This window comes from Macrotis lagotis, chromosome 7 (genome assembly GCF_037893015.1).
Source record: "Macrotis lagotis isolate mMagLag1 chromosome 7, bilby.v1.9.chrom.fasta, whole genome shotgun sequence".
NCBI classification, from domain to species: Eukaryota; Metazoa; Chordata; class Mammalia; order Peramelemorphia; family Peramelidae; genus Macrotis; species Macrotis lagotis.
In genome coordinates this window covers 156,789,409-156,815,998 of record NC_133664.1, presented here as the reverse complement: position 1 = coordinate 156,815,998, position 26,590 = coordinate 156,789,409, and the positions used below count along the sequence as shown (strand labels likewise).

Genomic DNA, 26,590 nt, shown 5'->3' with positions numbered 1-26,590 from the left:
CAAATGTCTTAGGTCAAATTTATTCTACAGGTGAGAAATTATCCATATGTTACTTTGGGGAAATCAAGTCAAAAAGGTCCAGCCTCAGGCCATATTGAAAAACCGCTCCTTTGACATCCCTGTCAATTGACATCTTCAGCCCATTGACTTCCTTGGCTCCAAAAACACATTGACCCAGTTATGTTTCCTTTTTGCTGACCATCCTAGTATCTGACATAAAAAGAGAAAATTGATTAAAAGTCCCATGATCTAAAATAGTTGTTTTACCTAATTAGAATTTTAAGTGAGTCCAATTCACTGAATTCCAATTACAGTCTTAATGGGGTCCCAATTAATGGGACCCTACCTAAAGGGGTCCTTCCTGGATCCTTGCTAAAACCAGGAATTCTAACTATGGCTGGCCCTACATGTCTCATCTCTTACCTCTTACTAGAGGCCTCTGATCTCTACTCATATCATTTGCTGAAATCATAGCTACTCTATCTCTATACAAAGAAGGTATATAAGATTCCCCTTGGCTAGAGAACCCTCCTTCTAGCCTGTTGTATTTTACAATAAATAAATACCTCCTTTGGTCAGGAGATTGCCTATCATCTCTTAAATTCTCACATAACAAGCTAAATATTGTCACAGAAAAAAAATCTCAAATTACCTCTCTTGTGTTTTTATCTTTCTCATATTACATAGGTCCTTTTACTTCAAAGCAAACAGCCACAGTTTTGGAACATATGTGTGTGTGTGTGTGTGTGTGTGTGTGTGTGTGTGTGTGTGTGTGTATTTTATATATATATATATATATATATATATATATATATATATATAATATATACACATATATACAAAATATTCCCAATTCACATATATAGCTAGAAACTTCTATCCATAAACTTGTTTAGCTACTAGCCATCCTTAACAAACAAATTATTGTTTTTTGTTTTTGCAAGGCAACAGCTAGGCAATCATTAACTGTCTGAGGTTGAATTTGAACTGTGATCCTCCTGACTCCAGAGGGAGTTCCAGTGTTCTATCCACTGAGCCACCCAGCTGCCACTTGGCTGCCCCCTAACATACAAATTACTTTCAGAATTCTTTAAAACCATTGGAACATCTTAGGTGACTTTAAATTTCCAACATACGTTATTAATTCCAATATAACAAAACAGCAATAAGAATATCACACAAATTACTATATTGTACAAAGAAATCATTCCATTATTACATTATTCATGAACCCATGGATCTATCCCAGAAGGGGTCATAATTTTTGATATTTCCCTTTATTACTCCTTCAAAGCAATCACATGTTAATCTCAGGCTTTAACATTACAATATTTAAATAGCTTATATATTCACAAGAGATAGCCAAATATTGTAAATGTAATCTCTTTGCAGTTACAAAAGAATATCACATAACTGATATATATTACTCATCAAAAAGTTACCTTACACAATTGCTATTTGTTCAGTTATCTGTCAGAGCCCCCCCATATCAATTGTACCCAAGTTCTCCAAAAATCCAATATCACATATGTTACACAACTATACAACTAAATTTACCAACAGTTTGATTTGATAAAAGCTTTGGAGTATCTTATACAGAGAATCCAGTACTCACATCCCAAAACTCCATCCAAACTAAAAATACTGTTATTATTATTATTATTATTATTATTATTATTATTATTATTATTATTATTAAGCTTAACATTAAAAGGAATTAGCTTTTTCCCAAAAGAAATCAGTAAAAATCCCTGATAACATAATTATGTATTTTTCTTCTTAGTAACACAATAATACTTTTCTTTAACTCAAAAGTGTTACACCTTCCCCCTGCCACACACACACATACACACACATACACCCCGGGAAATTCAAACACATTCATATATCAGACTGGATCCAATTGGCTTCCTTTCTTCTGGTTTCCTTCCGACTTCCTTGCCATGTGTCTCCCTTGCCCCCCAAGTCTGGAGGCAACCTGCCCCCTTTAAAATTGGGGGGAAATTCCTGGAGGGGGAAGCCAAATCCCCCTCCCTCCCATCAGGGCACCCTATTATCCTCTGACCTCTCCTTCAGGATAATCTCCCATCTGGAGGATTTCTCAGCCAATCCAGAGAGATTCTAGTCACCAACTGCACCCTAGAGATCACCCCTTACCACAGTTTTAACCCCAGACATCATTATAGGCCAGACTCAGGGGCACTGAGTCAGCTCCAAACTGGGCCAATCTTCCCAGGAATCTGAGATATTCCCCTAGCAAAGAACACCAAGAAATTGGGCTTGAAATCAGGCCATTTGCGTGCATTATTTTTCTGGAGAAAATACCAAGAAAAGAGATTTGTATTAATATTGCAGATGTGTCCAAATTGTTATAAGTGGCTCATGAATACTTAGTGCAGAGTGATTAAAATAGTTTTTTTTATTAAGATATCTTTTTTCTTTTTGGTTTTTCAAGGCAATGGGGTTAAGTGGCTTGCCCAAGGCCACACGGCTAGATAATTATTAAGCGTCTGAGGTCGGATTTGAACTCAGGTACTCCTGACTCCAAGGCCGTTGCTCTATTCACTGTGCCACCTAGCTGCCCCTTATTAAGATATCTTAACAAAATGGCACAACTCTCAAAATGGTAGAGAGAGGGGTGAGAAAATCCCAAAATGCAAGGTCTTTTTTTCACTCTGAAAGGTCTTGTTCCTGCCCCTTCATGACAATCATAGACTGGGGTCACAATCTAATTGATACATTGGTCCCCACACATTTTCCCCACCCTGCTCATTGTATTAATGAGCAAGAACAGCTAGATCTTCTTGAGCATGTGCAAAGGAGAAGGTGGAGACTCCAGGTTAACTTAAAAAAAAGGTGGGGCAATCTCATTAATTTTTGATCAGCTGGAGGCTAAATCTTTTGACTTAAACTCAGTACCTAGACCATAGGCAACAATATAGACAAACCTAGTCTTTGTAATGTAAACTAACAATCCTCCCTTCACATTCTTGTGGAACCCAAATATGCACATATTTTTTTATACAGTAAATTTGAGGATGTCTTTCCTGCTGCTTTTCCCATGCATGGTTTGCAATGCTTTCCACAGTTAAAATCCCTGATTATAGTTCTTTGCTGATTTGTAATTCCTAAATATTTTTTTAAGGAAATAAACATTTGGGAATAATTCTATATAAAATTTTCATATGATCAAAGATCAAGGGTTAGAAGGGATCTATTTCATAGAGCATCTAGTCCAAATCTCTCATTTTACATGCAATAAGCTCTGGTCTGTGTATAGAGCACCTCAGAATAGGACCTACTTGAGGTGCATTTCCACAAAAAGGAGCTTAAGCAGCTGCATCCAGAAGAATGCTAATGAACTGTAAAAGAAATGCATTGGGGAGACATGAAACATTCACCTACCTCCAGAATGAGGCTATGTGACTAACACTGCCAACATCTTCACAAAGCCCTGACTCAGTCCCAGCCACATCTTTGCTTCATTCACATCCTGGTCTTCATAATTTGAACTACTTTTCTAGAGACTGAAGTGTTATAAGGAAGCCTATGCCAATAATAAAATAAACATCTATTAAGCAACTATGGTGTGCCTGAAAGCACTGTCTAAGCATTGAATGCACTTAGGATAACGTGAAAAATGCTAATATGTTGTGCGAGCTATCTTTGAAGTCACTATCCCTTTGTAAAAGTTAATTTATGTTAAGTCATTTAATCAGTAAATATTTATTAATCTATTAAATGTTCCATGCTTAGTACCAATCATACAAAAAAAGACAATTGGTCCTTGACAATGACCTTGTCCTCGTCTAATTGATGCAAGGGAAAGATGAAGAGAATTGTGAATGTAACAAAAGAATTTGGGTGGAGATGTAAATTGACTCGAGATGAAAATGGACTTAAAGTAGAGAATTATGATTGTAACAGAAACAATTGCGATCTTGAAAGTGTGCTCAAATTGGGTGAAGATCCCCATTACCACTGACTCATTGTTTAATGTAAAATCTGTATCCTTTTCCTTAGACTTTACCCTCTACCTAATTCCAGGTCCAGTACAGGGGAAGGGAGTTCACCTTTTGCCTCTGGATGAGAGGCAAGACATAAAAACCTGGATTGGACTAGAGCTCAGGGTCTCTGCAGTCTTCTATGACCATGGCCCAGCCAACACTGCTTGGCTATTTCTCTCTCTCTCTCTCTCTCTCTCTCTCTGTCTCTGTCTCTCTGTCTCTCTCTCTCTCTCTCTCTCTCTCTCTCTCTCTCTCTCTCTCCCTGTCTCTCTGTCTCTCTGTCTCTGTCTCTGTCTGTCTCCCTCTCTCCCTGTCTCTCTGTCTCTCTGTCTCTCTGTCTCTCTCTCTGTCTCTCTCTCTCTCTCTCTCTCTCTCTCTCTCTCTCTCTCTTGCCCTTCCTATGTCTTGTAACCTTTTTAATAAAATTTTGTTTTATTTCTACCCATGCTTTACCGAGTCTGAATAATTATTCCTCATAGGCAGGACCGAACCCAGCTAGGCATTGGCTACATAATGAGGAATACAACATGCAAATGAAATATCTACAAACTATACATGTGATAAAAAGGAAATAATTAACTAAGGGAAGTTGCTAACATTAAGAAAGGTAATGAAATATTTCATGTAAAATAAGAGATTTTTAGTTAGAGTTAAAAGGAAGTTGGGGAAGTCAGTAGGCAAAGCTGAGGAAAGAGAAAATTCTGGGGATGGGGGTAAATCAAAGGTAATGCCCAGAGATGGAGTATTTTGTTCATGGATCAGTCAAAAAGAGGTCAGTATCACTGAATAGAAGAATCAGTGAAGAGGAGCAAGGTGTAAAACTGGAAAGGTAGGAGAGTGTAGATTATGAAGGACTTTGAATTCAAAACAAAGGATTTTATATTAGATCCTAGAAACAATGGGAAGCCACTGAAGTTTATTAAGTAATGGATTGGACTTTGTGGATTAATCAATGGCCCCCTAATAAATGAAGGTGAGCACCTAAGTGAGGACTCAAATGGACCAGTAGTAAAGCTGTCCCAAGCCCCTCAAGATACCCTGGAATTAAGAGGGGGCAGGAACAACTGTCTTGATATTCAAGAAGAGTGCCGTGTGTGTGTGTGTGTGTGTGTGTGTGTGTGTGTGTGTGTGTGTGTGTGTGTGTGTGGTACATACCAAAGAAGAGCTGATGCCCAGGAAAGTCAAATACCTACTCAGGATCATACAGGTGGGATATAGACAAAGGTGGGATTTGAATCCAAGTCCTCTGATTCAGTAGTAAATGTTCTTTCCGTCCTACTTCACTGATTTCCTTTCCTTACATTCCTTTAGATCATGGTTTCTATTAAGAGATTCTGAGATTCGGCTTAATTAGAAAATAACTGATTGTAGAAAAAACTACACTCCACTCAATTGTATTAAAACTGACTCAAAATAATAGTTCATTAGAAACATAGCATTCAGCAATGGAATCTATATAAATGAGATAAAAGAATGAGAAGTGAACTGTGGTTTACTCAGTATTATTGGGTTTTGTTTTTGTTTTGAAAGGCAGTGGGGTTAAGTGACTTGCCCAAGGTTATGCAGCTAAGAAAGTAGTATCACACTGAATTTTAATTCAAGTCTGATATTGTTGTATCTGATTTGAAATAATTGATATTGCTTAAATGAATTTAATTGATTATTTAGACAGAAATATTCCTAGAATGAAGGTTAATACTTTAAACTTTCCTAACTGGGTAGAAATTTCCCTTAAGTACCTCTAATTCCCTTTGCCCTAGCTCAATACTTAATTATGTAAAATTAATCACTTTGTAATTGTGTCCTCCAAGTGGACTCCTTAGGATTGAGCCCCAGTTCTCTTCCTAGGTGTGTCTCTCCTTGCATGTGCATAAACTGACATTTTAGTTTATTCATCAATTACTTGTGAGTTTGGTTAGATTGAACCATTTATCCAGAGCATCATTTCTTCCAAACGAGGGGACTAATAAGATCAAATTCATGAACCAAAAATAACTAAAGGTCAGACCTGGACTTGAAGTAATGTCTGAGAGTGATGACTTTTAGGGGCCTAGTTGAACCAACCAACTAAACTTTCTGGCAAACCAGTGATGCCAGAAAGATTGCTTTAATACAATCTGCATTCTATTTTGAACACTTGCCTGCTTTCAAAATATTTAAATATATTTATATTTTAGAAATACCAACTATGAAGTTACTATAACCTATGAATTTTAATTCAATACAATGAAATGGGTGGTCAATTCAGATACTCCCTCTGCTGGACAATTTTTTGAGAAATACTTTGTTTTTTTCATAGATATTAAACTTTCTTCTAGATTTGGAATTATAGGATTATACACATAAAGCTGACAGGCACTTTACAAGCCTTTGCATCCAACTCTTTAGTTTTGCAGAGAGGGAAATTAAGGTCTATTGAGGTTAAATAATAAAATCATAGATAGTCATAACAATAATTATAATAACTAACATATTGCTCTTAAAGATTTGTAAAGTGCTTTACAAATATTATCACATTTTATATTCACAACAGCCCTGGAAGATAGGAGCTATTATTATCTCCTTTTTACAAATGAATAAACTGAGACAAACCAAGGCTAAGTGATTTACCCGGGGTTAGAAAGTGTCTAAGGTTGTATTTAGAAGTCAGGTCTTCCTGACTTTAGGTCCAGAGCTCTAGCAACTGTGCCACCTGACATTCCCCAGGTTCATGTCACTATAAAGAGTCTGAAGTAGAATTAATGCACATCTTCCTGATTACATCTCCAAAACTCTATTCACTTTTAATTTCAGAATGCATTTTTGTTTCCATAGCTATGGAAGTAAATTTACTAGCTAAGTATAGTACTTTTTATTGTTTTTATAAAAACAACAATAGAAATATCTACCTTACTGTTGGTCAAATTTAATAAGGAGTCAAGATAAGTAAATGCTTGTGTTTTATAATTTAATTACATACCAGAGAGAACTTTAACTGAAAAATATCCCCCTTTCAAGACTATCAAAAAGCTTCCTGTAGCATATTCATTTCTTGTTTTTTTCTCCTAGAATCTTAAAAATGAAAATGCTATGCTGAAGATTAACACACAACTAATTCATACAAGAATATATTATAGACAAAGGAGGCCTCAGAGAAAGGGGGAGAAAGGAATGTGAAAAAAGATGGACAAAAAAGAAGAGGATACAAGCCAAAAGACAAAATTTACTTACTTTACAATTTTACCTAAAATTAGGCAAAAATGTCAACTCATTTAACTTAACATTTTACAGATAATGAAATAGGTTCAGATAGTTTAAATTACTTATTCCTGGTCACACAACTAGAAAGTGTCTGGGGACTTCCAAGGGTAGAGCCAAGATGGCACAAAGTTAGGAAGCTTCTGGAACTTTTTCCTAACCAACTTTAAATGAAGCTTCTAAAGAGAACCTAAAGTTATAGAATCCATAAAAGAAAGAGTGAAACAAGTTCTCAATTCAAGATATCATGGAGGAACTTCAGTAAAGGTCTGTCTCATGAGGGTAAAAACAATATTATTACCCAGTGTGGGTAAGAGAGCTGGAAAGCTTTTGGGAGGCTCTTAGCCACAGTGCAGTTCAAGTCCTGGCTCAACAAGTCAGGGTGGCAGCAGACCAGCAATGAAAGTTCCAACCCCAGCTTGGGAGACAAAATCTGAGCCCCAGGAAAACCGAGACAACGGGTGGGACTAAGTTGGGCTACCCTAACACAGGGAATAAATAGCAGCTGAAACACCATAGACAATGCCAAGACAACAGGGATCAGACCCCCCCCCCCCAAGCCCCAGCATAAAAGGCTTGATAAATAAGCAAAAAAAAAAACAAAACCACACAAATCATAAAAAAAAAACTACTATTTTGATAGGAACAATAAAAATGCCATCCCAGAAGAGGAAAGCAGTGACAAAATGACTACATTTTGTAGCTTGAAAGGGGTTTTTGAATTGATCTCAAATTCCAAAAGACTTCTTGGGAGAGCTCAAAAAAGAGTTTAAACATGAAAGAAGAAGAAAAATGGAGAAAAAAACGAGTCATGCAGAAGAATTATGAAAAAAATGACTAAGGAAAACAGTACTTTTAAGAGTACAATTGACCAAATGAAAAAAGAAATCAATTTCTTTAAAAGTAAAAATAGTCAACTGGAAAGACTCATCAAAAAGTGAAAATGAGCAAATGGAAAAGGAGTATAATTCACCAAAAAGTAAAATTAACCAACTAGAAAAGGAAACATAAAAGCTAAATAAAGAAAATAAAGCCCTGAAAATCAGAATTGAGCAAATGGAAACTAATGACAGTATGAGACACCAAAATTCTATCAAACAAAACCAAAAGGATGAAAAAAAAATAGAAGAAAATATAAAGTACCTCCTAAGAAAAATGAATGACCTATAAAATAGATACAGGAGAAATGATTTATGAATTATTGGTCAACTAAAACTACAATTAGGGAAAGGGTCTGAACAAAAGCTCTCTGAAATTACTGTGCAAAACTATCTTAATATCCTAGAACAAGAAGATAAAATAGTCCTTGAAAGAATCCATCAATCACTCCCAGAAAGAGATTACAAAATTAAAAACTCCAAGGAATATTATAGTCAAATTGAAGCTAAAAGAGAAAATACTATAAGTTGCCAAAAAGAAACAATTTAAATTCCAGGGTGTCACAGTCAGAATTACACAGGATTTATCAGCTTCAACATTAAAGGATCAGAGGGCCTAAAATATGATATTCTGTAGGACAAAGAAACTTAGATTACAACATAATGCTTCTGATAAAGGACTCAATAAAATTTATAGAGAACTGAGTTGAATTTTTAAAAATACACATCATTCCACACTTGATAAATGATCATAGGATATGAATAGGCAATTTTCAGAAGAAGTAAAGATATCTAGTCATATGAAAAATGTTCCTAATCATTAGACAACAGAGAAATGCAAATTAAAACAACTCTAAGGTATTACCTCACATCTATCAGATTGACTAAATTGACAAAAAAAAAATGATCAATATTGGAAAACTGGAACACTAATGCTTTGTTGGTGTAGTTGTGAACTGAGTCGACCATTCTAGAGAGCAATTTGTAACTATGACCAATGTGCAATAAAACTCTGCATACCCTTTGATCTAGTAATACCACTACTAGATCTATATCCCAAAGAAATCATTAAAAAGGGAAAAGACCCACTTGCACAAAAATATTTAAAGCAGTTCTTTTTGTGGTGGCAAAGAATTGGAATTTCAGAGAATGTCCATTAATTGGGAGTTGAACACATTAAAGTAAATGAATACTATGGAATACTATTGTTCTGTAAGAAATAACTAGTGAATGGATTGTGGGAAAAGCCTGGAAAGACTTGCATGAACTGATGTTGAGTGAAGTGAAGAGAACCAAGAGAACATTATACACATTAACAACAACATTATGAGAAGACAACTGAGATTACTTTTTCCCCCCTTAGTTCTAATTCTTCTTTCACAACAAGACTAATATGAAAATGTGTTAAACACAATTGTACATGTACAATCTACATCAGACTGTTCACTGCCATGGGGAGGGGAGAGGGAAAGGAGGATAGTAAAAAAATGTGGAACTCAAAAATTACAAAAAGATGAATGTGGAAAACTATCTTTGCATGTAAATGGAAAAAATAAAAACTATAAAGAAGCAAAACAAACAAAAAGTGACTGGGCCAACACTCAAATCCAGGTCTTTTGATGTCAAATCTAAGCTAAGTATCAAATGTGAACCATAAATTTTTGAAGAGATCTGGGAAAATGGGCATTTAATGACTGTTAGTGGAGCTGTAAATTGGTTCAGTCATTCTAGAATATAATTTGGGATGATGTTCTAGAAGTTTCTAAATTGTATATACTGCTATCCACTGCTACAAGACCTATAAACCCAAAGAGGTCAAAAAAGGAGGAAAAGAACCCATATAGGTGAAGATATTTACAGCAGCACTTTTCATACTGCTAAAGAACTGAGGTATGCCCATCTAGTAGGATATTATTATGGTATATGAATATAATGGAATTCTATTGCACTGTTAAGAAAAGATGAAAGGGGGGAACAGCTAGGTGGAGCAGTGGATAGAGTACTGGTCCTGGAGTCAGGAGGACCTGAGTTCTAATCCAGTCTCAGACACTTAATTACCTAGCTGTGTGACTTTGGACAAGTCACTTAATCCCATTGCCTTGCAAAAAAAAAAAAGATGAAGGGATAGATTTAGAGAAACCTGAAAAGATGGATCAACTAATGCAGAACAAAGTGAGCAAAACCAATACAATTTATATTATAGCAACAAAGACAAACAACTTTGAAAGACTTCATAACTTTAATGTATGGAAAATTCAAGAGGGCTGATAATGTTGCATGCTACTTGACTCTTGACAGAGATGGACTCCATGAAGAAGGAGACATACATTTTTAGATATAGTCAATATAGGAATTAGTTTTGCTTGACTATGCATGTACTAATAATAATAGATAACTTTTTTAATATAGTATTTACCATGTGCCAGTGAATGGCACATAGTTTACAATTATTAACTTATGTGATCCTCAAAATCATATAGGGTGCTCTTATTATTATTGTGAACTCTTACAGATGAGGGAATTGAGACAAAAAGAAGTTAAACGACTTATCTAGCTAGTATCTAAGACTGAATTTTGTTCTGCTTGACTCTATGTCCTGTGCTCTATTCATTTTACCACTTTGCTGCCTCAATAATACTTGGATTTTTTGTGGATCAAAATAGAAGGTATAAAGCACCAAATAAAAACATGTTGTTATCATCATCATCATTCCCTCTAGATGAGATCTAACTAAGCCAAATTATCTCAACTGCATTTGTAAATAAAAATAGAAAAAGATAATAAACACAGAAAACAAAATGGATCTACAGGTTATTTTAATAGGGATCTCTTTACATTAAGAAATATTTGAATTACAGCATCCCTATGGATTTGATAATGGCACTTAAGAAGAAGAGGTTAAGACTGGTGGCTAAAACTAACCAAGCACATAGACAAGTCTGCATAGGGGTGCAACACAAATTTTAAAGCACTCTGGAATAGAATTTTAAACTGAGACGGGAAGATTCCAAAATAATGGGAAAGGATCCTAAATAGTGCCTTTATAAAGGAAAAAAGGTAACCAAAAAGACATTCCCAAGCAGCTATGCCTTCTTTCTTTCCGTTATAGAATGCTCCGAACCCACTGAAGAGATACAAAATGAAAATATAAAAAGGCAACAGATATGCCTTCACCAACAATTTTTTTAATAAACCAACTGACTGAAACAAAGAAAACATACATTGTCAAGATTCTTTGAAAACGTGGTTCAATAAAAACTTTTATATCATATATAAAACTTTAATTTTAGGTTTTAAGGACATTTTTATTTGTTTTTAACAAATGAGGAAGCAAACTCACAAAAGTGATACAACATAACCTTGGTCTAATAAATGTAAAGCGGCAGAACGGAAACCCAGTTCTTTTTTTTTTTTTTGATTCTTTCCCCACCATACCATACCACCTAAGTCTCCTCGGACCATATTATGCTGCTTGATATAAGAGTGCAGCCTGATCTATCCTATGGAGAGGTAGATTTGCAAAAGAAGCAAAGAGAACAGAGAAGAGCGGAGGATCATTAATTTAGAATTGAAAAAGCTGAAGGAACTCGGGATCAAAAAGGTTGTGATTTGCCCAAAGCCAAGCAGCAGATGGATGGATGTGACATGGCCTGTGCCAGAAAGATCGAAGTTGAAGGAAAAAAACAAACAAAAAACTAGGTGGTCTAAGCATCGAAAGAATGAGGAGCTTAAGAGCACTAGAGGGAATGAAGGGTCAGGTCGGAGAGGGGCTGAGAGCACGCAGCCCGGGGGTGCCCAGGCAGGTGCGGGGCAGGAGCCCAGCTCCTCCTCCGCCCAGGTACCTTGGACAGGTGGGCTAGGCAGTCGCGGCTGAGGTTGCAGTCTCTCCTCTCCGAGGTAGCATCGTTCTGGGCAGGCCATCCTGGGGTCAGCCTGACCGCCTGAGGCCTGCCCAGGGGGACGGACACAAGCCGAGACAGGAGGGCAACGAGGCGAAGGGTTGCCCCTTCGCTCCCTGGCGCTACTTCTGTATGCGCAGGCCGTTGCTCCTGGCAACCCGACCCCCACCCCACCACCATGGGCGCATGCGCGCTCGGTGAGCTGGCTGGGACTACCTCTCCAGCGGGCCTGGACCACATTGCAGCCTTTCTAGGGACATTTCGGGGATGGGAGTGAGGAGTGAGAGTGGGGTGTAAGAAAGGGTCTTCCAAGGCCACTTATTCTAGCACCAAGCACCGATATAAGTGCCCGCTCTGTCCGGCTTTGCTTAAGCCCAGGGGAATGCCAGAAGACTACCAGGTGGGGTGCTTGCCTTGCAGTCTGGAAGAACTGGGTTCACAGACTGCCTCAGACTTTCTAGCTGAGTGATTCCTAGACAGATCAATTAGCCTTTGTTTCCTTTTGGGTAAAAATGAAGCTAATATCACCTAGGGTGGTTGTGAGGCTCAAAATGCAAGAAAAGCAACTTAAAAGTTTTAAGTAAATGCTTGTTATTATTTGTTTTTATTTTTATTAGCGTCCCTGCACTTAAGTTTACATTCCATTAGAAGAGATAATTTGTAAATAATAATGAATATACAAAGTATATACTGAATATATGGCTGGAGGGGGTGAAAGCTCTTAGGAAACTCACAACCAAAAGGGAGATAATTTGCCCACATAAAGGAGACACACAAAAATACAAGGCACTAGGGATTGAATTTATCAGAAAAGACCTCATGTAGGAAGCGATTCTTTAAAGGAGACCAGGCATTCTGGAGGTTAATGCATTCTAAGTCTGGGATAACCGTTTGTTCAAAGGCTGAGTGAAAAGATACAGAGTCTTGGGGGCCTAAGAAACCTCAAGCAGGCCATTTTGGTTGGACCTTAGTGGGTAAAGTGGAGCAAAGCATAATAATCCTGAAAAGTTAGCTAATCAATAGTTGGCTAAATGGAGGTCCTGAAAGATTCAATTCAATAACATTACATTACATTACATTCAGTAAACATTAAGAGCCTGCCACAGAAGGTTATGTTAAGTCAGTTTCTGGTCATTGTTCCTGGCCGGGCTTATCAGTGTTGGAGGAGGCATTGGGCTTAATTCCAAATTTCTCCCCAGAAAGGCTGGAGGAGTTCATAGTAGAACATACTTTCTTAAATAAGGCCAGGAAATGAACACAAATGTCTGCCCTCAGCTCACCTGCCTGGTCTTTCTTTCATGTTTGTGGTTTTGGTTTTTATTTAGTTTTTTTGCAAGGAAAATGGGGTTAAGTGGCTTGCCCAAGGCCATACAGCTAGGTAATTATTAAGCGTCTGAGACCGGACTTGAACTCAGGTCCTCCTGACTCCAGGGCCAGTGCTCTATCCACTGTACCACCTAGCCGCCCTTCCTTTCATGTTTTTTTTGAGTCAGTCTAGGGAAACCCTATTGACTCCTTCCTTCTCAAAATAATGTATTTCATTGCATGAATAAAAAAATAAAATTTTTACAAAAGAATTCAATTATATTGAAATAAATGTTTCTCCCCAAACCAAGTCCATGAACCCTTGCGATCTGTGTGCCCGGAGCCTGGCTTGGGGAGCATCTTCCCGGCTGGGGGGGGGGGGCCTGCCTCATAGGGGGGATTCCCCCCCTCCCCGTTAGGCTTCCCTCCCGGGCCGGCAGGACGCGCCCACGTGCAGGGTCCGCCCACCCTCCCCCCTCCGTGGCGCTTCTGCTTCCGTGCGCGCTTCTGTGCTTGGGTGCGGAGGGCGGAGCAGGGCGGCCTCCCTCCAGGGGAGGGCGCACTTTCCAGCGCGCCAGAAGGAGGAGGAGGAGAGGCGGCAGCGAGGTTCCGGTTTCCTCCCCGCGCCCGCCCCCTCGCGCAGGCGCCCTGGCCCCCGCGCCCACGTGCTCGCGCGGACTGCCGGGACTGGGCTGCGGACCCCCAGGGAGCAGCTGGGCCGCCATGGGCAGAGCGCGCGGGGCGGCCTGGGCGGCGGGGCTGGTGCTCGGAGCCGGCGCTGGCTACTGCATTTATCGACTGGTCTGGGGGAGAGAAGAGGGCCGTGAGACGTCGGCGGCCGCGAGCGGGGGGCCAGCCCCCGGGCTGCCCGACTCGTCTTCGCCGGCAGGTGAGCGCCCCCTCCCCCCGCGGCGTCCCTTCCCCTCCCCCGCGCCGGAGCCGCAGGCAGCTTCCGGTGGGCGGAGCTTCGCGTCCCCGGCCCCGCCCCCAGCTCTGCCGGCCTCGGTTTCCTGAACTGTCAAAGGAACCAGGAGCCCTCGGGGTGCGGGGTCCTGCGGGGGGGGGGGGGGGGGGGGCTTTGAACTCCTACCACGGCTTTGCGATCCTCTTAAAGATGCATTTGACAAGGCGGATAGAGGAGGACCTGAGTTCAAATGCGGCCTCAGACACTTAATAATGACCTAGCTGTGTGGCCTTGGGCAAGCCGCTTAACCCCATGGCCTTGCAAAAACTTAAAAAAAATGGTGGAAACCTGGCTTTCTTGAGGCTTCCATCCCACTAATACCTTCTGCTGGAAGTCGTTCCGGGCCCTCCTTAAGAGTGGCGCCTTCCCTCCGAGCCTCTGGCCCGCTCATCCTGGCCACAGACACACACGCAGTGTGTGGCCTCCCTCACGTGTCTGACCCACATCTCGCACCCCGTGATCACTAACAAGGAAGCCGCCCCGCGGCTGGACGCTGGGAGACGTGACCTTGGGCCCATCGGACTCCCCGGTGCTGGACGGAATCACGTCCCGGAGTGGTGTATTCCTCCTCTTGCCATCCTCTTTTTGCTCTGCTCATATATACATATATATATACATGTACATATATATATATATGTATGTATTTTTTCTCACAAAAATTAGGTGGGAAAGTAGATTGAGTGCTTCCTCTTTCTCAGCTCAAATCTGGTCTCAGACACTTAATAGTTTAATTAATTTAATTGAACCCTGGTTGCCTCAGTTTCCTTATCTGTAAAATGAACTGGAGAAGGAAATGGAAAACCACTTTATTATCTTTACCCAAGAAATCTTAAATAGGCACACAAAGAGTCAGCCGCAACTTAATTCATTAGACATTTTTGATGCATTTTCCCTGTTAGGTCAGTGATTTTATTCTGCTGTATAACTGAAAAAAGCTTATTTGCTGGTATTAACGACTTGCTCAAAGAAGAACAATTGATGGCTCAGTAGTCCAAAGATGTAGAACCACTCTAGAGCTGAACTGGTCTCTACAAAATGTCAGAGAAGTCCCAAGAGGAGGAGGAGTTCTTAATCTTTTTTGTATCATGGACCCCTTTGACAGTCTGGTGAAGTCTTTAGATCCTTTCTTAGAATAATGCTTACAGGTGTATAAAATAAAATACATAAGACTATAAAGGAAAAGAAATACGTTGAACCATAGTTAACCACCAAACAAAAACAAGAAGTTTGTCAACCTGAGATCATGTAGAATGACTTTTAAACTTCTGGATTGATCTTCTGTGAAGAATCCATGGTTTAACATGATTGAGAATTACACAAAGCCTGGTATGGATGGGTTGTACTGTGCATTGATGAGATAGTTCTAAGCTGATGAAAGATATTTTAAATAAAGATTTTTTTAATTGTTTTTGAATTAAAACACTATTATGAATACAAAGAAATGAATAATTTTTTTTCCCTCATTTTCAAAGTCATACTCTAGAAAGCTCATTTCACTTAAGGAGGGGAATAAACATTTATTAAGAACTTACCATGTGCCAGACACTGTATTGAATGTCAGCAAATCCAGGAAGCTAGGTACTATCATCCTCATTTTACAATTGGGGGAAATGGAAGCAGACAGGTTAAGTGACACAAACTAGGAAGAGTCAGTCTAGATTTGAACTCAGGTCTTTGCAACTTCAGATCTAGAGCTCTGCCCACCACTGCACTACTCAACTGGTTAGAGGAATGATTATAACTAGAGAGACCATTTCAGTAGACATTGTCGAGCAGAAGCTAGCTAGTTAAATGACTGGCCAGATACCAACTGTCATAGACCTGAATTTGTCCTTCATTCTGGAAGAATACCATGACATCAGGGGAGGTAACATCTTGACAAGCACATGAATTGGATTTGAGTGAGGGGGCCTATGCTGAGAGTCATCAACCTCACTTTTTCTTCAAGAGCTGTCTGGGTCCAGCCCTGGATGCAAGGCAATCATGGTTAAGTGACTTGCCCAAGCTCACACTGTTAGCAAATGTTAAGTGTCTGAAATTGGATTCAAACTCAGGTCCTCCTGATTCCAAGGACAGTGCCCTCCCCTAGCAGCCCTGTCATAGATCTAGTATTAGAAGGGCCCCTAGAGATACTCCAGTTAAACTCTCATTTTATATTTGAAGAAAGTAAGGCCCAAACTTGCCCAAGTCTACAGAAATATAAAACATGTTGGGAGCTGAATTTTGCCAGTGCAATCTGTCCCTCATCTTTCTATGTGACTCACTCCCTTGGCCAGTCATACATTTCCTGAATGATACTCCTTTTGCCCATTCTGGCACATATTAAATCTGTGCTTCTGCCTACTTGTGTTCACCATGTATCTGTCTACAGGAGCAGGACGGGGGGAGTCACTGTCCTTCATAATTTATGTTACAAGATTTGCAACAATATAGCTTCAGTGGAAGATATATTCAGTATTGAAAAGTAGGCTTTTGTGCCAGGAAGCAGCCTGAGATTATTAAAATCTCTGTGTACATCTTCCCTCATGCAATCTATCCAAATCTTCCTTTTCACTTCTCCTCCCAACTCATCCACCCACAGCAACTGTTCTGGCTAGATCTACTGGCCAGTGATGTGGCACAGTCTAGAACAATAATTTCCAAACTTCTGGTCATGTACCTCTATCAGTAAAAAACTGAGGCCATCTACTGGCAATGTATGTTTATGCAATTATAAATTGCATAATAAATAAATATATATATATATATATATATGTAATGTACATTTTAAAGTTTTACAAACTTAAAGATTTTAAAGGGATTGAATGAGAATATTTTGAAAATATTTTATTAATGGTACAAAAGATTTTGCTGTCACTAAAACTAATAATGCTATTCTGTTGCAATCATTGGGACTGAATATTCTGAATTATTTTTGAAATTGGGGGTGGGGGACAACTAGATGGTACACTGGCTAGAGAACCAGCCCTGGAGTCAGGAGGACTGAGTTCAAATTCAACCTTGGACACTTATAATTACCTAGCTGTGTGACCTTGGGCAAGTCACATAACCCATTGCCTTGCAAAAACAAAACAACTTTTTTTAACTTCAATACTTTGTGATACAGTGATTTGAAGTTCTAGCTGTCAGATTAGGGGGAAAAAAACATCACAAAGACATCTAGATTCATTATTGTTCAATCCACTACCCCAACTGCAGAGGTTTTTATTGAAACTCAGTAGTAAATTTTCCATCTTTCCTGATTTCAATTAAGTTATTATTGCAAACTAATTGGGAAAATATTGCATTTTTCTATTTTGAACAAATAGTTTCAAAATCCAGTCAGACATTACATTTGGAGCATTTTTTAAGCAAGTTGGAAAATTCACTTTCCAAAGCTGTGTTAGTTTTTTTTTTAATCTCTTCTCCCAGTATGCAGATAAAGAATTTTATAGATATTACAAGTAACTTTCATCACCTGAGGATGGCAAATGTTTAGGAGGAAAGGATGATCAATAGTATTAAACAGTGCAGGGGTCAGGAAAGATGAGGACTGAGAAAAATGTGAGATGTATTTATTAAGACACTGGTAGTTGCAGTTGAATTGGATCTGAATAGTAACAAGAAGTTTGAGGACAAATCTTAAAATAGGTGTATATAAATGTTAGCTACTATTGTTATCATTAGCTGAATGGACCAGTAGAGGCTTTCTGCAAAAGGTACTACTTGAACTGATATGGGAAAGAAACCAGACTTGAGTTCAGGAAGGAAAACATGGCAGAGATAGGGGACAGGTAATGCAAGGTCACCTAACAGGGAATAGACCCTATATGGAGAAAGAATGGTAGAATGCATTAGTGTGTTAGAAAATTGGGAGTTTTGCCTGCTAATTTCTATAAAATTCTGTTTTAAACATTTTCAAGAATAAAAAAAAAACAGATATAGAAAAAGGTCTGACTGTAAAGAGCTCTTAAAGCCAAACATAAGGTGATATTTGATCTATTTCCCAGATTGTGTCATCTCCGGAATTGATTTCTTCTGATCAGCTCTGCCACCCTTCCTGACTTCTCCTTAAGTGTGCCTGTACTGTTTCCTACCACAGCTCTCAAAAGGGTTGAAGTGTGGGGAAATAGATTATGATAGAAACACCGATCAGTGTTTCACTTTTCATCTTAGATTCATCAAGGGATCCTCTGTGATGGAACTCATTTGTAGCTTAGACCAAGATCCTTAAAGACTTATATTTGCCTCTCTGTTTTTTGCTGCTTTAAAAGGTGTTACTAATTTCTTACAAAATATGTATAGCATTTTGCCTTCCCTGTACTCAATTTTCTCCTTTTTAATAATAATGTTCTCCCAATGAGTTTGCATTATAAATTAGCATTGCCTTTAGTCATGTGTCTATTTAGGAAGGATCTTATGTTTTATATGTTTTCTGTGTTCTTACCTCCTTTTGGGAGCAATTTAATATAAAATTGTGTAGGAAATTATTAATTAAAAATTTAAGTAATTTAATTTTAAGTAATTTTTCCAGTGCCTGTCTTCACTTTAAAGTAATCAGTTACAAAATTATGTTAACTTGCTTTAAAGGATCTTAACAAGTTCTTAGCAACTTAATTTTCCAACTGCTATTGCACTCTAATCACTGCATATTTAGAGTACCCACAGTTAAGTCAGTGTTCTTAGGAAGCCCAAAAAATTGGATAACTCTCAGCAACCTTATTAACAACTAACTTCTGATAAGCAATAGACTTCATCCAAAACAATAAGCCATCTTATAAAGCTTGCTTTCCCAAAAGGTGCATGAAAGACAGAAGAAAAGAAGAGAATATAGCGCTCAAAAATTTTGTTAATGAATGTTAAATAGAATGTAATAAATAAGGTATCTTAGAAAAATGTTTGTGTGTGTGTGTGTGTGTGTGTGTGTATATACATACACACATATATATACATATATAGTATGGAAATAGAATCAGATTTTGAAAAATTAGGTTTCATTATGGAAAATAGTAAAAGAAATACTATTTGAATTAATGAATTTATAATATTGCTACCAGATTGTATTATGTGTTAAATTATGAAACCACCTTAGTTTCAGGTGGAGGCATGACAGTTGTCTTCCTAGTGTTTGAAGGATTGTTATATGAAAAAGGGAGCTTAAGATTGCTCTGCTTGGTCAGAGAATTCAGAATTTGGAGTAGTAGTTGGAATTTGCAAAGGAGAAGCTTTAGGCTAACTAAAGAAAATTTAGAGCTGTTCAAAATTGAAATGGATTGACTTAGAAAAGTCTTTCAGGGGATACTCCATGACCATACCAGGAATGTAGTAGAGTTCATTCTATGGTTGCATTACATGACTTACAAGATTCCTCCTAATTCTTAGATCATAATTCTAAAGCTGAAAGAGGCCTTGGAGCCAAAATAAAGGCCAGCCCCCTTATTTTACAGTTGAGGAAAGCCGAAACCCAGAGAAGTTAAATAACTTGCCTATCCAAGGCCACTCAGATAAACAGCATAGACAGGACTTCCAGGGAGGAGTCAAGATGGAGGCTTAAAGCTAACAAGCTCCCAGATCCTTTCCCTACCAAAGATACATGAAACCTCTACTCTGGCACTCACAATACAGATCCCAGCAAGAAAAAGAGATGATTCAAAGAAGTTTTCAACTGCAGACATCGTGGAAGATCTTCAGTGAAGGTTTGTCTCTTTAGGGGAAAGGAGGAAGAAAAGTCCAGGAGATAGGAGAGTGGGGAAAGCCAGCAAGAGTTTAAAACTAAAGAAGTGCAATTCAAGTCCCAAGAGTTTAATAATAACAAAGGTTGTGGCAGCTGGATAGCAAGCCGGCAAGGAGGATTCCAATCCCAAACAAGTCTGAACCCAGAAACACTGGGGTAAAGGAGGACAGGTCAGGAACAATCCTCTGTTAAGTCAGAACCTGGACATAAAAGAGCCGGGGGGGCGGGGACCTCTGCAAAGGCAAGGCTTGGACTGCATAGGCAACATTTTGGCCAACAACAAGCCAGGGATCAGACCCCAGCTCCAGCAAAATAAAAGCTTGGATCTATACTCCATATGCCCCAGGAATAGCACCACCACAACAAAGATGAGCAAAAGCTAAAAGAGCACTCACTATAGAAAAATACTTCACAGATAAAGATGACGGCAGTGCCATGTCTGAAGAAGAAAGCTATGAAACCTTACTCATAGAAGTATCAAAAGAGTATAAATTGGACTCAAATACAAAAGCTCATCAAATTGCTTAAAGAAGAGTTTAAAATTAAAGAAGAGGGCAGTTAGGTGGTGCAGTGGATAGAGCACTGGCCCTGGAGTCAGGAGGACCTGAGTTCAAACCCGGCCTCAGACACTTAATAATTAATTACCTAGCTGTGGCCTTGGGCAAGCCACTTAACCCTGCTGCCTTGCAAAAACTAAAAAAAAAAAAAAAAAAAAACTAAAGAAGAGAGGAAGAAATGGGAAAAAGAAATGATAGTCATGCAGGAAAACTGAAAAGTTGTCCAGATAATGCAACATCATTAAAAAGGAAACGTAAAAAGTAACTGAAGAAAATAAAATCCTAAAAACTAGAATCAAATAGTTAGAAACTAATGAATCTACAAGACTACAAGATTCCATCAAACAAAATAAAAAGGCTGAAAAAATTGAAAAAAAATGTAAATTAACTTCTAGGGAAAATGAATGACCTGGAAAATAGATTCAGGAAAGACAATCTACGAATCATTGGACTACTAGAAAGCCTGAATCAACAAAAGAACCTAGAAAATATCATTCAAGAAAATAGAAGGGAAAGCTGCCCCAGTCTACTAGAACAAAATGACATTATAACATTTGAAAGGATCCTTAGAACCCCTCCAGAAGGAGATCCCAGAATAAAAACGCCAAGGGTTGTAATAGCCAAATTCCAGAACCCTCAAATAAAAGAGAATATTGCACATAGAAAAAAGAAAACAATTGAAATATAAAGGGAACACAATCAGATTAACACAGGACCTATCAACCTAAACAGTGAAGAATCAGAATAGCATATTTCAGAGAGCTAAGGACCTGGGATTACAACCCAGAATATACTACCTGTAAAATTCAGCATATGTTATCAGGGGAAAAGATGTGTGTTCAGTGAAATACAGAACTTCCATGGGTAGTGGTTAAAGCACTGGCCTTGGAGTCAGCAGTACCTGGGTTCAAATCCAGTCTCAGACACTTAATAATTACCTAGCCGTGTGGCCTTGGGCAAGCCACTTAAGCCCATTTGCAGAACTTCCAGAATTTCCTGTCACAAAGACCAGAACTGAACAGAGAATTCAGTTACCAAATACATGCTTGAAGAGTTATAAAAAAAAAGGTAAATGATAAAGGGGACTGAAAAAATGAAACTCTTTTAAACAAATGTTAGTCCCTAAAAGGGAAGATATAGCAATTTAAACTCATTAGAACTTTACTTTTCTAAGGATAATTAGAGGGTAGAATATAATTGAAGAGAATGAACCTTAGGGATATAAGTTTAATTGGGTCTTGTCTCAAAATTTGATTATAATTATAATTTGCTACAATTTGAGTCAATGCTGCTTATCAAACAATCTTGATAACAATAGGAGCTTTTCAAGTAGTTTAGAGCACCCAGGGAAGAAGCACAAAGATTTATAATTTTAGAGGGACAGAAGGGAGAATCTAAATGCTATGTAGATTCTTTTCAATAGATTTAGCCCAGTGAGGAAATAAGATACACATTCCCACTTGAGTTTAAAAATCTCCCTTAATCTACAGGGAAGGGGGGGGGGCGAAAGGAAAAGATATGGGAAGAAGGGACTGATAAAAGGAAAGGGAAAGTAAGTGAAAATAAACTGAAATTTAAATTTAAAAAACATCAAAGGGGAAAGGTAGTAAAATTTTGGTGAGGAGGAATAAAAGAAAAGGAAAGATATAAATGGAGAAAAATAGCAGAGGGAAATACAGAATTCTTCATTTTAACTGTAAATGTGAATGGAATGAACTGTCCCATAAAATGGAAGCAGATAGCAGAATGGATTAAAAACCAGAATCCTACAATATGTTGTTTATAAGAAACACATTTGAAGCAGAGAGATACATACAGGGTAAAGGTAAAAGGTTGGAGCAAAATATATTATGCCTCCATGGAGTAATGATCCTAATCTCAGACAAAGTAAAATCAATCTCATTGAAAAGGGTAAGGAAGGAAACTACATCTTAAACGGCACCATTGGTAGTGAAGTTATATCATTATCAAACATGTACGCACCAAGTAGCCTAGCATCCAGATTCCTAGAGGAAAAGCTGAGTGAATTACAAGGAGAAATAGACAGCAAAACTTTAGTAATGGGGGACTCCAGACTCCCTCTTTCAGAACTAGATAAATCTAAATAAAATAAACAAGAAGGAAGATAAGAAGGTGAATGAAATCTTAGAAAACTTAGATATGATAGACCTGGAGAAAACTTAATGGGGATAGAAAAGAATATACTTTTTTCTCAGCAGTCCATAATCACCTTCACCAAAATTGACCATGTACTAGGACACAAAAACCTTTAAATCAAATGCAGAAAGGCAGAAATAATAAATACATGTCAGATCATGATGCAATAAAAATTACATGTAATAAAGGGTCATGGAAAGATAAGCCAAGAACTAATTGGAAATTAAATAACTATCTAAAATAATGGGTGGATCAAACGGCAAATAATAGAAATAATCAATAATTATATCCAAGAAAATGATAATAATGAGACATCATAGCAAAATTTATGGGATGCAGCCAAGGCAGTTTTGAGGGGAAACTTTATGTCTCTTAATTGCCTATATAAATAAAATAGAGAAATAGGAGATTAATGAATTAGGTATGCAACTAAAAAAGCTATACAAAGAACAGTTAAACCTCCCCAATTAAATGCCAAACTATAAATTCTGAAAATCAAGGGAGAGATTAATAAAATAGAAAGCAAAAGAACCATTAATCTCAAAGTTGGTTTTATTAAAAAGCTTATAAAATAGACAAATCTCTGGTTAATGTGATTTAAAAAATAGAGAAAAGATAACCAAATAACCAATATCAAAAATGAAAAGGGTAAACTAACCACCAATGAGGAAGAAATTAAAGAGATAATTAGGAGCTACTTTGACAAATTGTATGTCAAATTGGACAACTTAAGTGAAATGGATGAGTGTTTACAAAAAAATACAAACTGCCCAGATTAACAGAAAAGGAAATAAATTACTTAAATAACCCTATTTCAGGAAAAAGGAATTGAAGAAACTATTGATAAACTCCCAAAGAATAAGTCTCCAGGTCCAGATAGATTTACAAGTGAATTCTACCAAATAGTTAAGGAACAATTAATTCCTATTCTACATAAACTATTTTAAAAAATAGGAGAGGAAGGAGTTTTATTAAACTCCTTTTATGACACCAACATGGTGCCAGGAAGAACCAAAGCAGACAAAGAAAATTATAGAACAATCTCCCTAATGAATATTGATGCAAAAAATCTTAAATAAAATTTTAGCAATGAGACTACAGCAAGTTATTACCAGGGATAATACACCATGATCAGGTTGGATTTATACCAGGCAGGCAGGGTTGGTTCAACATTAGGAAAACATTCAACATAATTAAACATATCAACAGTAATACCAACAGAAACCATAGGATTATCTCAGTAGATGCTGAAAGTCTTTGATAAAATAAAATATATGGAACTTTCCTTAAAATAATAAATAGTAGCTATCTAAAACCATCAACAAATATTACATTTAATGGGAATCAAAACAGCATTTCCAGTAAATTCAGGGATGAAACAAAGATGCCCATTATCACCATTACTATCCAATTACAGTATTAGAAATGCTAGCAGTAGCAATAAGAGAAGAAAAAGAAATTGAAGGAAGCAGAATACACAATGAGAAGCAAAACTTTCACTCTTTGCAGATGATATGATGGTATACCTAGAGAACCCAAGAAAATCATCTAAAAAACTCCTCGAAACAATTAACAAATTCAGCAAAGTAATAGGATATAAAATAAATCCACATAAATCATCAGCATTTCTATATATGAACAACAAAGCTCAAGAACAAGAGATAGAAAGAGAAATTCCAATTAAAATAACTGTAGATAACATTAAATACTTGAGAATCTACCTCCCAAGACAAACCCAGAAATTGTATAAACACAACTATAAAGCTCTCCTCGCCCAAATAAAGTCAGTTCTAAATAATTGGAAGAATGTCAAATGCTCAAATGACAATTCTACCCAAATTAAATTACTTATTCAGTGCCATACCAATCAAGCTACCAAATAATTATTGTGCTAGAAAAAAATAGTAACAAAACTGGAGCAACAAAAGGACAAGAATAGCAAGGGAATTAATTGGGGGGGGGGGGGGGATGTAACAGAAGGTAGCTCTACCAGATCTAAAATAAAGCAGAAATCATCAAAACCGCCTGGTACTGGTTAAGAAATAGAGAAATGGATCAGTGGATTAGGATTGGTTTAAAAGAAAATGTAGTAAACGACTACAGCAATCTACTATTTGACAAATCCAAAAATCAGCTTCTGGTATAAGAACTCACTATTTGACAAAAATTGACTGGAAAATAGTGTAGCAAAAACTAGGCATAGATCCACATCTCACACCATATACCAAAATAAGGTCAAAATCAGTACAGGATTTAGACATAAATAGCAATACCATAGATAAATTAATAGACCCCAAAATATTCTATCTGATCTATGGAAAAGGGATAAATTTATGACCAAACAAGAATTAGAGCACATTATAAACTGCAAAATGAATGATTTTGACTATATTAAATTAAAAAGGTTTTGCACTAATAAAATCAATGTTGCCAAAACTAGAAGAAAAATGGAAAGCTGGGAAACAATCTTTACAACCAGAAATTCTGATGTCTCATTTCTAAAGTATATAGATAACTTTATCAAATTTATAAGATCACAAGTCATTCCCCAATTGATAAATGGTCAAAGGATATGAACAGTGTTCAAATGAAATTAAAGTTTTATATATATATATACATATATATATATAATCATATGAAAAAACTACTCTAAATCACTATTGATTATAGAAATGCAAATTAAAACAACAGTGAGGTATCATCTCACACCTATTACATTAGCCCAAATGAGAAAAAGATGATAAATGTTGGAGAAGTTGTGGGAAGATTGGGACAATACATTGCTGGCAGAGTTATGAAAGGATCCAACCTTTCTGGAGAGCAATATAGACCTATGCCCATAGAGCAATAAAACTGTTCATACCCTTTGATCCAGGAATTCCAATTCTAAAACTATATCCAGAAGAAATCATAAAAAGTAGGAAAAGTCCTACTTGTTCCAAAATATTCATAGCAGCCCTTTTTGTAGTGGCAAAGAATTGGAAATTGAGGGGATGTCCATCAATTGGAGAATGACTAAACAAGTTCTAATACATGAATACTATGGAATATTATTGTTTTATAAGAAACAATAAATGGTCAGACTCTTGTGAAGCATGAAGTGATTTATGGGATCTGATGTTGAGCAAAGGGAGTAGAGCCAAGAGAACGATTTACACATCAACATTATGAGATGAACAACCCCTCTCGGCAGGCCAGAGAGCTAGGACAGCCGTATTTGACAGATTATCGACTATATTGTCCCCAACCAGAGGAAGAAAAACAAAACGAAACACATAGGAAAAAAAACACCCCTACCAAATCTGATGAACACTTTATAAAAATTATCTCTTATGTATCTCTTTCCCTTAATCCTAATTCCTCATGCCAAAAACTACTAATTTGTAAATATGTTTAACAAAATATATATATGTAAAATGCTAACCTAACCGTTCCCAACTGAGGGGAGTGGGGTGAGAAGGGAGTGTGGAGGGAATCTTTGTAACTTGGAAATATGCATACACAAATGGATGAAAATAAATTTTTAAAAAAGAAAGGAAAAAAATTTAAAAATAAACAGCATGAACAGGATCTGAATTCAAATCCACAGTAGAATTCAAAGTCTGGGTAATTCTCTAGTAATCCTTTGCTTTTTTTTCCTCCTGAAAATATGTATATTATTTGATCATGGTTTAATTCAATCATCTCATTTTATAAGTGATAGTCACACAGACAGAACCAGAATTAGACCTGACCTACAGATTTCCAATCTAGTAATTTTTGCCTTACAGTGTTGACCACCCCCATTACCTGCTAACCCCCTGTTAAGTCAGTTAACTTTTTTGAAACTCCATCTGTACAACTAGAAGGGGAGAGACAGTGAATTAGATCTAT

General features: G+C 37.4%; 2 protein-coding genes across 2 annotated transcripts in view; one reads left to right on the top strand and one right to left on the bottom strand.

Annotated features, from left to right (window-relative positions):
- The window catches only part of FBXL13 (F-box and leucine rich repeat protein 13), a 265,142-nt gene extending 252,881 nt beyond the window's left edge, over positions 1-12,261 (bottom strand). The window contains exon 1 of the mRNA XM_074195296.1: positions 11,965-12,261. Coding sequence (XP_074051397.1) covers positions 11,965-12,261 — 297 coding nt within the window. The remainder of the gene's footprint in view (positions 1-11,964) is intronic.
- A 1,719-nt stretch (positions 12,262-13,980) lies between these two features.
- Positions 13,981-26,590, top strand: part of ARMC10 (armadillo repeat containing 10) — a 37,421-nt gene continuing 24,811 nt past the window's right edge. Inside the window, exon 1 of the mRNA XM_074194000.1 lies at positions 13,981-14,215. Within this exon, the coding sequence (XP_074050101.1) occupies positions 14,050-14,215 (166 nt within the window). The 5' untranslated portion in view covers positions 13,981-14,049. The remainder of the gene's footprint in view (positions 14,216-26,590) is intronic.